The 12,134-nt window shown below is 51.1% G+C and overlaps 1 protein-coding gene across 13 annotated transcripts in view; it reads right to left on the bottom strand.

Moving 5' to 3' along the window:
* LOC135907082 (uncharacterized) overlaps positions 1-12,134 on the bottom strand; it is a 307,176-nt gene that overhangs the window by 96,699 nt on the left and 198,343 nt on the right. For 10 of the 13 annotated variants that reach the window (XM_070522702.1, XM_065438741.1, XM_070522701.1 and 7 more), the window contains one exon: positions 987-1,267. The exons of the other annotated variants lie outside the window; for them this stretch is intronic. In XM_070522702.1, the coding sequence (XP_070378803.1) occupies positions 1,032-1,267 (236 nt within the window). In that variant the 3' untranslated portion in view covers positions 987-1,031. Of the gene's footprint in view, positions 1-986; positions 1,268-12,134 lie in introns of those variants that run through there. 13 annotated transcript variants of the gene reach the window in all.

Genomic DNA, 12,134 nt, shown 5'->3' with positions numbered 1-12,134 from the left:
GGGATCAAGCTGCAAGGGATCTAACTTCAAGTGCTCAAGGAATCAAACTGCAAAAATGCTCGTCTACCATGTTTGTAGGTGAAAGAAGCCCAGGGGATCCCCCACTTCGGCGTGCCGCCTGTCGCGGTTATGGCTTGTAATACCCAAGAAATAAATTGAAGGGGCTAGAAACGTAGCAGATGTGGAAAAGTAAGAAAAACATTGCCTTCAATCCTTCCTTAATTCTATGTTTCAATTTGTTTCGTCTGTTTGGTTCATGTGGTTCTTTCTGAAAAAAAAAAGTGAAGCACATTTTCTTCTCTGCAAAGCCTTAAAGTTGATTCGACAGAAAACGTGGAAAACTGATGCTTCGAAAGCAGAGCAAACCTGTGATAAATGTGAGCTTCGCTATGACTGGTCGAACAGGATGCACCTACAACGCCCGCCCGCTAGTTCGACATGCGTCATCGGATGTTGCTATACTCTTTGGCGTGCACGCACTGGTTTCCGAATATGCTGTTGCTTTTGCGATGACGACATTGTGGTGTAATGAAATCAAGCTTTTTACAGGATACTTTTAGGGCAGGTAAAAGCATGATTGCAAAAGAAATGCTTTCGCGAAGTGCCTCGGATTAAGATGGGCCAGCCTATCTTGCTATCCAAGCGCAGATAAAGTTAGCAGAAGTTTCTTTGCAACTGGCACATCTTGCAGTGTGGAATGTCTGAAATAGTAATCACCGGCCAAGCCACGTATGCGTGGTAATGAATGTGTTGAAGTGAACATGCTTTCGTGTTTAAGTGTATGACTTTCACAAGACATGCGACTTCTGGCAGGGGATTTAGGAGCTTTCCTTTGACTACCCGGGAGGAGTTGCCAGTGTTTAAAAGCGGCTGATTACCTTTAAGCGTAGCATGACCACAGGCGCCAGCACATCGATTTATTTTGATAATCAAGTTGTTTAATACCAATTTATTCAGCATTCACTGCATTCTTTCTCATCTACATACGAAGCACCAGGAGCCTGCTTGCTCAAATAGCGGCTATATTGCATCTAAAATGACGGCAGGGGAATGTCGATACTAGGATCACTCACTACTTGAACAAGCTGTTTTTTGTAGTCTCGCACCAGGACCTCGTAAATTTTATTTGCAGCACAATTAGAAAGTTTTGAATCGATGGTCTTCAATTGATTCTTGGTCATTCTCCTGGACAGAAACCCTGGGTATGTAGGGTTCACCGTTATATTCAGCGGGTGCACCCGCCAGGTGCGAAGCCTCGCTCGGCCACCTGTGGAATGACAATCTTTCAGCGTATGGTGGCAGATACGGGCAGGGTAAATTTCAGGTAAATCATAACTCCAGCTTGAAAGTACGTCACAAGTACAAGCCGAAGAAAAATACTTGACATTGCACGTGAAGGCGTCGTGGGTTCCTCATAAATAACTGCAAGTTTTATTCACATAAACAAATAAACATGCAATTCGCAATGTTGCACTCTGCACGCCATTGCTAAGAAGATTTCAATGAATAAGCTCGGCTTACATCAAGTAACACAGCCATTGTATTACATGCTTTCTAAACATAAAAGACGGGTTACATTAAAAGAAAAATCTATTTAAAAGGCAATGTGAAATGTGCAGATTTCAGCGATTAAAACAAAATATTTCAATTACAAAAAGCATTGCTGCTGGTGTTTTTTAGCGTCACCCGTGGCTACTGTGGAAGGTGTTACGATCGGCCTGCAGGGGTACTGCTCTGCACAGATATGTTAGCCCACTGCTGTTGTTTCGATCGGTGGCGCCCTTCAGAGAACTGGCGACGACGACATTGGTAACCGACCATGCACTTCCTTCGGAGAACTGAAGACCACGGCAGCGTTAATCCACCATGCGCCTCCTTCGAAGAGTCGGCGACGGCAGCAGGGCTGGCCACGTTTGGTGGACCGTGTATTGTTGGTTGATTTGCAGTGGCCTTCAGGGTCTATTTGCAGCGAGAGAGCTTCTCTAACAAAGGGTCTTTTGCGGTGCGTTTCCTCGGGCCCCAGGATTCGTCACAGTCTGCCGACACTCGTGGCGGCTACCGGAGAAGTCAGCTCTGGAATTAAGAGGCGCCGACTGGGGTCAAGTGTGACAATCTGGCTACGAGGACCCGCTCAACCCGGTGGGTTTTGGGAATCCAAAGTGCGTATGTGAGTGTGTGAGCCCTCCCCCTCAAGGGCGGATCGACTACGCCTCAAGGACTGTGGACGGTCCGATTGGACGAAGGTTGCACAGCAGTTTTCCCTCCCCTAGGAATCTAGGAAGGACATAGGCTTTCTAAGGAGCCGTTTGTCGGCTGCTAGAAGTGTGCTTGGAGCTTTGTGCTCGTGCTCGAGGCTGTGTACTGTACGCTTCGTTTTGCGTGCTTCCTGTGGGAGTCAAGCTAGGCTGTCGAAATGTATCTCATGTTTTAATGCAAATATGTAAATAAATCATGCACTCCTAGTTCTCGGTGAGAGCAAGTTCCTCCCTACAACCACGTCCCAAGCATGGGTGAGTTGGACGACGGCAAAGGCCAGCTACCACAGAGTTCATGCCCGACTACAAACCTTACAACTGAATGCCAGCGATGAGATCGGCCTACAGCTCGTAGATAGCGATGAAATATCACGGACTTTGGGACATGGTGACCGACCGGTATCCCGATCAAGTTGGAGGGGACTTGGCATTGACCACCTCTTGCAACTGACTGGACACGGCGGAGAACTGGTGATATGGTGCTGCTTGAGTGGGTAAGCGTTTGGTTTTGGCTGTAATATTTACCGGGCTTCAATTTCTCTGTGTTTGTAGATTTGAACCGCTGGGGATCTTTTACTTGTATTCTGATTTGCGTGGGTATCGTGACGAGTGTTGTGTGACAGCAAAGCCAAAGCTTAAAGTAGCGACCAATGTCCTATTGTGTATGACGAGAGCTGACATGATCTGGTTGTGTGACGAGCTCTTGGTCGACGTAGATGAGGACATGACGGAAGCAGAAATTCGTAAGACCATTCTGCAAAGTGAAAATGATTTGGAATTCATCTAACATCTAGGCAACAAAATTCTAAGCGAAAAAACGGGAACAGGTAGCAAATAGGCAAGAAGAGGAAGAAATAACGCAAAAAACAGGAAGAAGCTAGGCAGAAATTGAAAAGAATTTCGCAGGAAGAAGGCCTAAGAGAAGTAACGAGGCAGTATGTTGCTGCATTGAACAAAGAGATTGAAGCTTTGGAGCAGTCAATCGAACGAATTCAACAGCGGCTTGAGAAATCTGTATGCTGGACGCAGCGAAAGTGGGAGAAAGTCTATAGCAGATTTTTGTCGAAAGCCGAGAGAAGTAGTAGCACCTTCGAGATTAGCAGCACGTTCATAGGTGAACTCGAAGTGCTAGTAGCTAACGAAGCTTTAGTGGCAACAGAGGCCGTTAAAGGCCGTAATGACAGCAACGAGGTGCTGTGCCAACAGAGCACTGTAAGGACAGCTAGGCCAGCTGTGAATGAATTGGCACAGTCACCGCGCATGTGCGCCGCTTGTCATGTTAACGAGGTTGTTAATGAGGTACAGAGTACTGCTGACCCGATAGATGCGGCCACCCATGTCGAGTCGAATCTGCGTGCCGAAGAGCAGTGCCAGCTGGACGATGCAGTTGAGGGCAGTTTGCAGGATCGCGAGAGAGAGAGAGTAAACGTTTATTTTAAAAGAGACTGTTTGGTTAGCTCCGTAGCTCAAGGGAAGAAAACAGCATTGTTCAGGGATCGGTGCAACTGTCCGCCAGTCTAGGTAGCCAAGAGCGGGATGATTTAGTTAATAATCATTCGGACTGTGCGGGTGAGACAGCGATTGAGACTGACGAGTAGTGTGCCGATGCACAGCGTGAGCTGGGCAATGCAGTAGAGGGCAGTTCGCAGGATTGCGAGTTACATAGCTCGAGTAAAGACTGCTGCATTGTTCCAGAGTCGGCTGAGCCGTCCGCCATTCGAGGCAAAGAGGGAGTTGATTTAAAGGAAAATCACTCATACTGTGCGGGTAGGAGAGCGATCCGGGGCGACGAGATGTGTACCGGCCAGTACGAGGTGCGAGAGAGTGGCATGAAAGGGAGTTTGAGGAAAATGCGCTGTAGAAAGATGCGCCATAACGATAGGAATGCCGTGAATAATGTAGCGCAGCCAAAGACGCGACAGACGCAAAAAGCGAGGGCGCGAGAAAAGAAAGGTGCGGTCGTCGTTGACGACGTGTGCGCATCAAGCATGTTCGAGTCACCGGTCAAAAAGAGACCGAGAAGCAGGTTCTGCGTGGACAGGGGGCACGGGGCAGTTATGGTCCTCGTCGTTCCGTAGTTCTCTTCAGAGTGCTGCATGTAGTGCGAAGTAGCGCAAGGTGGCAAGACCAGACGAGGTGATAGGGAGTCGCGACGCGGTCAGTCGAGTTCATTATGAAAGCCTGACGCCAGGACGCAAATTGGCAGGAGACTGTAACGTCTTGAAGGATCTGATAGTGTGTCAGCCTTTTTGTTGCTTCCTGGGTAGCCAGAATAGTTTTTGAACCGCGACCACCTCGAGTACGGCCCACAGTATGAGTCAGTCGTAAACTTTTGGAACGGGAGACCCAGAGAGCTTCCGTAGAAGTGAAACTTGTTTCGTTTTATTTTTGAGCATTTGAAAATTTTCGTGATTTAAGACTAAAGTTTCTTTCAATAGGTAATGCATGAGCTCGTCTTTTGTTTCATTTGAGAAAAGAGATAGAAACAACTTTATTGAGCCGATCTCTACATCTTCTTAGACGCCGTCGATGGAAGTGGTTCCCTCTTCACGGGACCCATATGCTTCCCTAGCGGCCTGGCCCCTGGAGATCAGGACGAGCTGGTCTTCCAGGGCGGTGCTGGTTAGCAAGGTCTCCCATCGCTCGGTAAGGGTGGATGAGGGATGGGGTAGGGTAGTGGGGCAGGTAAGAGGTGGGGGGATTGCCTTGATAAAATTGCATACTCCAATGACGTGTTGGAACGTGCCTAACTGAGTTTTGCAGAAATTACAATCCTTCTCGTACCTTTCCGGGTACATCTTGTTTTGCAGGTAAGGATGCGGAAAGGATCCTGCCTGTATCTGCTTGTAGATCGCTTGCTGTTCTCTGCTAAGCGATTTGTGAGGATCGGGGTAACAGCGCCTCTCCGTCTTGTAATGGTTCATAATGTCCCTGTAACTAATTATGGACTGTGGCTGTCCTTCCTCTACCTGAAGTTCCATCTCTCTGGTGAACTGGTGGGCAAGTTCGTTGCCCTCCAGCCCAGAGTGAGCCGGTGTCCATCTCAACTCAACTTTCCTTTCAGTTACGTCGCGTTTACTCTTGAGAATATCTAGTGCCGCAAGAGACACCCATCCCTTTCTGTAGCTGTTATACGCCTTTTGCGAATCAGTGACAATTCTTCGCACCTTGGGCTGCGCGAGTGCTAGCGCTATCCCGGCTTCTTCTGCCACCTCCGGAAAAGACGTCTTGATGGAGGCGCAGGTTACGAGCACATCCCGCGTCGTAACTGCCAGCGTGGCTTTCGATGAAAACTTGGCTAACGAAGCGTCTGTGAAGAGAGTCACCCCCCTCTTCCTCTTCTACTATTTGACTCAATGTCTCCGTCAAGGCCGCTATACGAGCCGCTCTACGGCCGTCGTTACGACCCGACCTCACGTTTCGAGGCAGTGGCTTACTGTCGATTTTATGCGCCCACAACCTGGGTAACGGCGCCGTTTCCTTCCGGTCTGCCTCTTGCCAGCCCAACTTGACAAGAACGCGATGTTCCGCCGACGTTTGACTGAGTCGAACTCTTTGATTAGACAGATGAGCTTCTATTAACTCTTCGACGACGTTGTGCTTGGCCATGCCGAGAAGCTTGTCGGTCGAAGAATGCTTCGGAATGCCCAGCGCCATCTTGGTTGCCTTGCGTACAATGGCGTTCAACTGGTCCCTGTCTTTCTTCAGTAACTCGAGGTATGGCGCCGCGTAAACGATGCGCGACGTCACGAAGGCCTGGACGAGCGTAAGTCCCCTTTCAATCCCCTTTGCCTGCTTGTGATTCTTCTCATCATGTTCGAAATTTGTTCCGTTGAAACCTTTATTTTGTCGATCGACGCCCCTGCCTTGCCATTGTTCTCGAAGATGACACCCAGGATACGTGCTTGCATGGTTGGCGTTGTGGTCGTCCCGTCGATGGTGATGCGGACGTTCTCTTAGTCTCCTTTCTTTCTTTTTGGCTTGATGACGAGTAATTCTGATTTCTGTGGCGAGCAACTGAGGCCGCACGATTTAGCGAACTCGTGCAAGGTCTTTGCCACTCTCTGAAAGGTCTCCTCCATCTATCTCTCCGACCCTGCCCTTGACGTCCACACAGTGATATCGTCTGCATAGAGAGCGTGATCTATGCCCTCTATGTCGTGAAGCAAAGCCGGGAGAGGGAGGAGTGCCAGGTTGAAGAGAAGCGGCAAAAAAAAAAACGATCCTTGCGGGGTGCCTCTGTCTCACAGGGCTATCGGTTTCGACTTTTCCTCTCCAATTTTGATGGTTGCCGTTCTTTTGCTTAAGAATTCCTGCACATATTTGAATGTTCGCTTTCCGCATGCTGTTTGGCGCAGGTTACGGAGAATACTTTCGTGTGTGACGTTATCGAAGGCCCCCCTGAGATCGAGCGTCTGGATAGCTCTTGGTGTAGGGGTCATCGCTTGCTTGATAACCAGCTCGTGTAGTTGCACCAAGACTTCTTGCGTGTTCAGGTGCCTCCGGAATGCGTACATGGTCGGTGGCATCTGATCAGTGACGTTCAAATGTCTCTATAGTCTTTTGAACACCATACGCTCGACCTCCTTCCCTACACACGACGTGAGGGAGATGGGGCGCAGATTGTCGACGTGGGGTGGTTTCCCCGACTTGGGAATGAAATGCACCTCCGCTTTCCATTCTTTTGGTAACGAACCCTTCTCCCAAGATGCGTTGGTGAGGGTGAGCAATTCAGCTCGGCTTTTGTCGCTCATATTTTTTAGCATATTGTATGTTACGCCGTCGATTCCCGGTGCGCTACCTTGATTACTTTCATCGATGGCCGCAACCAGCTAAAGTTCGGTGAAGGCTTCGTCCATCTCGACGTTGCTATGTCCTTCATGCTCGTGAGTCGGGTTACCGTTCTTTTCGGTCTTGATGTACTTACTTCTGAGTTCATGAATGACCTTCTCCCCGTCCCGGTTGTAATTGTTGATCGTTCTTGTGAGGTCTCGAGCGCATGTGCTCTTGCTTTTTAACGGATCTATGAGGTGCCGCAACAGCTTCCATGTCTTCTTGGTAGACAGTGTGCCTTGTAGGTCGTCACACACCTTCATCCAATTTTGCCTTCATAGTTGTTCCGCATACTCGGTCACCTGCTTGTTGAGCGCGTGTATACGTCTGCGAAGCTTCTTGCTATGTCTTTGCCTCTTCCACCTTCGAGTAAGACCATGCCTGGCCGCCCACGTGTGGCTTAGCCTGCTGTCTACGAAGAGAATTTGCGTGGTCGTAGTAATCTTTTGCGTAAATTTCTTTACAAATTCGCATTGCTTTTTGGCCCACGCCTCATGCTCCTTGGTGTCTTGGTCCTAGTCCTCGCCTTCACAGTCTGCGCTTCTACATAACCAGTCCCCGTCTGTAATGTTGGCTTGACCCAGTTTTGCCTTGATGTCTTTCCCCCCGAGGGTTACACAAATTATATCGTGATCCCAGCCAAGATTTTCCCTCGTGTTACGCCAGGTTACGCCTAGGTTCCCCCGAACTAGCGCCAGATCAGGAGTGGTGTCTCTGACCGTGCTAGTGCCTGTCCTGGTCGTTACGCCCGGTTCGTTAACCACCTCCATGTAGTGATCCTCTATAGCTTTAACTAATTGGTTTCCTCTTTTGGACGAATATTTGTAACCCCACATCGTGTGGATGGCGTTGAAATCTCCTACCACTAAAATCGGTCTTGGTGTTGCTTCTTAATGCAGTCCAATATGGTGCCTTCAAAGTCAATGACCCTGCTGGATGGCCGGCGATAAGCATTCAGGACGAAAATGTTCTTCTCCCCCCCCCCCCCCCCACTCTTCTGCTGTGAATTTTGATGAGCGTATGTTCGCAGCCTCGCTGAGCGGTCACGTGCTGTGTGGCCCCCACGTTGCTGCGGACCAAGATCGGAGTACTCTTTTCGCTAGGGTCCGTAAACGTAATGTATCCCGCTAGCTTGGCCCGGCCGTTGATCTCTTGTAACGCCATGATATCCGGTTTCTGGTCCAATTTATCAACGTATAGTTGTAACTCGCCTATCTTGTTTTTAATACTCCTACAGTTCCATTGAAGTAACGTCGCAGTCTCTTTCTACTTTCCTTTAGTCTTCGTCATTTTCTACTTTTTGAGCGGTAGATTTGCGCACGGAACCAACTTTTCGCGGCTTGACCCGCCGTAGATTAAGTCGTGTTGACTTCATCTTGGCAACGGTGAGATGTTTATTTTTCGTATCCAACGTCATGACTCTAATGGAGAGTTGGCTGCATTTGGCCTCCACATTATTTATTCTTACTGTTAGACTGTTCAATTGCGCAGACATTTGAAAAACTTGGCTGGAGATTTGCATAAGCATGCTCATGACAGACTCCATTGTCGGAGGAACGGCGGCCTCGGCCTTCTCTTCCCCCATGGCAACAACTGCCGTTTCTGTCTGTGGAGCTTGCGTCACTGACTACGTCAACGCCGGTGACGCGATCAGTGCCAGTGGCGTTATCAGCTTCGTCGCCACTGGAGCAGCGTTGGTGGCATCTCTCTTGGGTACTTTCCTTTTAACTGCACTGACGTCATTATCACTGTTTGTTCTACTGAGCGTCTCGGTACGCTCCATCATTGCTTTTATCTGATTGTTTTGGCTCTTGATTTGATTGTTCTGCCTCTGTAGCATCTCCTTGAGTTCCAAACAGTGCCTACACTCGTTTTCTTTAGAAGGGCGGAAGGAGGAGATGGGAGGAAATTTGCTATTGTCAAGAGCGACGGGAGACCCCGCTGCCCAGCCCACCTGTCTCTCGGCGCCGTTGCTCCGCCGGGTCTTCGACTTGGACCTCGAATGAGATTCGCGCCTGCGAGCCCCAGCTGCCGATGGTGACCTGGTATCGCGCGTGCTTCTTCCTCGCCTAGTCTGGGAGTGGCTGCGACGCCCGCCCGGCGCCTGCAACGCTGTCTGCTGCCACGCTGGCCCCCTCGGCTGCTGCCGCTGCTGCTGCACCTGTTCTCGTTGCTTACGTTCCCAACGCCGTTTACGAACGACGTATGGCGTCTTGAATCTCGCTGTACACTCCTTGTCCGCGGTGAGGTGATTGCCTCCGTAGAGGCTGCACTTGGGGTTACTGCAAACGTGGCTTTCTTCGGGATTCTTCATGCCGCAACCACGGCATATCTTGTCTTCGGGGTTAGGACAAACGTCCATCGGGTGACCGAGGCGACCACACCGGTAGCACATATCGATCTGCTTGCGATACAGCGAACACTCGACCAGCAAGTTGACGTATCTGATGTAGTTCGGGACCTTGTCGCCGTCGAATGCGATGACCACCGTCGTCGTCTCGCCGATGCGGTTGGCTTGCATAGTAATGAGATTATACTCTTGAACGATGTAGTCGTTGATTTCTTTAATAGTGTCCAACATCGGGGCACCCCTGATGACGCCCTTAACGGTGTCGTGGGGGGCAGTCTCGTAGGCGCTGGCTTCGTGTGCCGCGCCGTTGATAGTGAGGCTTCTGACTGCCGAGTAGCGGTCTGCGTTCTCTCGTTTAGGCGTACTGAAAACGACTATGTTTTGCTGTTTGCTCGGGCAGACATCTTGCGTCACCTCCTTGCCACTCACGTTCGCAGCTGCGACGATGGCTCGGCTGATCTCGAATCTAGATACTTCCCCAAGGTTCAGATCTCCCCTGGGATGCATGACGATCTTGATATCTTGCCTCGGAAGCACAGGCATCCTCGCTGCCTTGAATAGCGTGCTCTTGAAATTTTTTCGCTGCGGGCGACGATGCCCGGCAGCCGCCGTCCCCCCGTTGACCGGCGTTAGAATTAGCTTGCTGTCTTGCTCCTGGGTCTTCTTCTCCCCGGCGACGCGCCAACCAAACTTCTCGGAAACTTCCTCCGGCATTATTTCTTCACCCCCCACTTCTACACGCATAGCGGACGCCATTTTCTTGAAGCACTTTGCCTCTAGGTCCCCAGCAAGATCGATGGCCCCGCCGGAGCACGCCTAAGCACGGCCGCTAGGTCCTGCTTTCTTCAGGCTTAGCTCGCAGCGACACTGTGCTCGTAGTAAAAATCTTCCTAAATTGGAAAAAAATAGTTTCCCACCTCAAATTTTGGTATCCACACGGTCCTTGTAACTTTACGGATGCCGTTGTGTGAGAATTAGCACGAGCTGGGGCGAATTACCGAGCCTTTTGCCGAAAAGTCGAGAGGCACATGGGAGACACGTCAGCTCATACCATGGCTCATGGGCACGTTGCAAGTGCTAGGCAGCGCCCTGTCTTTCGGACCCCTAGCGCCATCTGACGAATAATTGCTCGAATGTGGTAGGACTACTCACGGCGTCATCACCTCGCGCTGCGTGTTTGGCGCCCTGTGAAGCTGTACCGTTGTCAGATGGGAGGAGGACTTGGCACCTTTGAAGGCACCGCGTCCATGAGCATACATATCTCATCAACCCATCATCATCCGATACGTCGACCCCGGTACTCCCCCACAACCCGGGTTGACTGGGTGGGGGGACTTGGTTCGGGCCAACGGTCCTTCCCGGACAAGGGGGCTGTTGTGGTGCAGCAACACAAAGTTACCGCACGCAACACACAAACAGCCATGCTGGTCGTACAGGACTCGAGCCTGACTGACCTTCGGACTGCCTCGGCGCAAAAGAGGCCAAGGCATACAACCATGCAGAGCACCAAAGCCGTCCGCGGAGCAGCGCGACCAACCAAGGGTGCGCCGCCACCGGTTCTAGCTCTGGGTTCCACTGAACCAAACAAAACCCCGTAGATCGACTGGCGCACACGGCCGAGTCGAGCGACCTTAGGAGCATGCATCATAACTTAATGGAAAGCTTTCCGCCTGACTCATCAAAAATTACCGCAGGACGGGCCCACACTTCGAGAAACTTCTTCTCGCCCAAGCGGTGCCGCTCCCGGGTGAGATGAAACCAGACCTCCTTCCGTGCTTTCGCAAGCACTTCGTGAAGGCCCGGCGCCCTCCCCCCGAAAACTGCATCGCGGCGTGCCAACCAAACTTGGTAGGAGCACTCAGCGAGGAGAAGCACGAACTGGTTGACCGCCTGATTAGGCAAAGGGTGCAAAAATCGGACTGTCTGATAGGGAATGCCTGGGAGATTAAAAAGACTAGCAATCCTACGGAGAATAGCTGCAGGAAGCAAACACTGCGCAAACGCATGAACCGTGTCCTCACGAGCGCCACAGAACGGGCACACTCCACGAACCGGGACGGCTGTGAAGGGCCTGTAGCCCAACGGCAGGCACCCTCGCGCCAGGCGATACATGAAAGTGGCACGCCTAGCGTCGAGGAAACTGGCCGTGATGAGCTTCCAGTTTGGCCTGTGAATGGACAGGTCATACATATGGCAATGCGGGGGGAGGCCTGGGGTGAGGAGTGGTGGCGCGAAACAGCGTGCCGGTATTATGCGAAGCATACTAGCCGCACAACCACGCTTTTCCTTGCTGCGCCGCGCGCGGCCGCGTAGCTACCATATGACGTCATAACAGCTGCAAAGCGGACGCTTAAGCTTCGCCTTCAAGAGTGGAACGCGACAGCGTTCCCGTCGACCCGCCAAGGGGTGTAAAATAATGGGCTACGGCGCAGCGACTACGCGCCCCGCATCGGACGCGGTGAGCGTCGAGCAACGCAGCGTTCGGTGCGACAACGAAATATGCGCCTGAGCAAGCGACGCACGCCTGAGCCTTAGAAACAGCTCGTTTCTAAGGCAACACCGCGTTCACTAGAGGCGCTTTTGTACCGCTTTGAAGCATCGAACTCGATCGAACTCGTGGCTCAGTGAGGCGATGAGCGATGCTAAAAGATATTGCAGGCAAACCGGATGCGAGATCAATTGGGTCAAGAGCATCG

The sequence above is a fragment of the Dermacentor albipictus genome, chromosome 7, assembly GCF_038994185.2.
Source record: "Dermacentor albipictus isolate Rhodes 1998 colony chromosome 7, USDA_Dalb.pri_finalv2, whole genome shotgun sequence".
NCBI classification, from domain to species: Eukaryota; Metazoa; Arthropoda; class Arachnida; order Ixodida; family Ixodidae; genus Dermacentor; species Dermacentor albipictus.
Note: the sequence above shows the minus strand (reverse complement) of the source record. Positions and strands in the feature narration are given on the sequence as shown.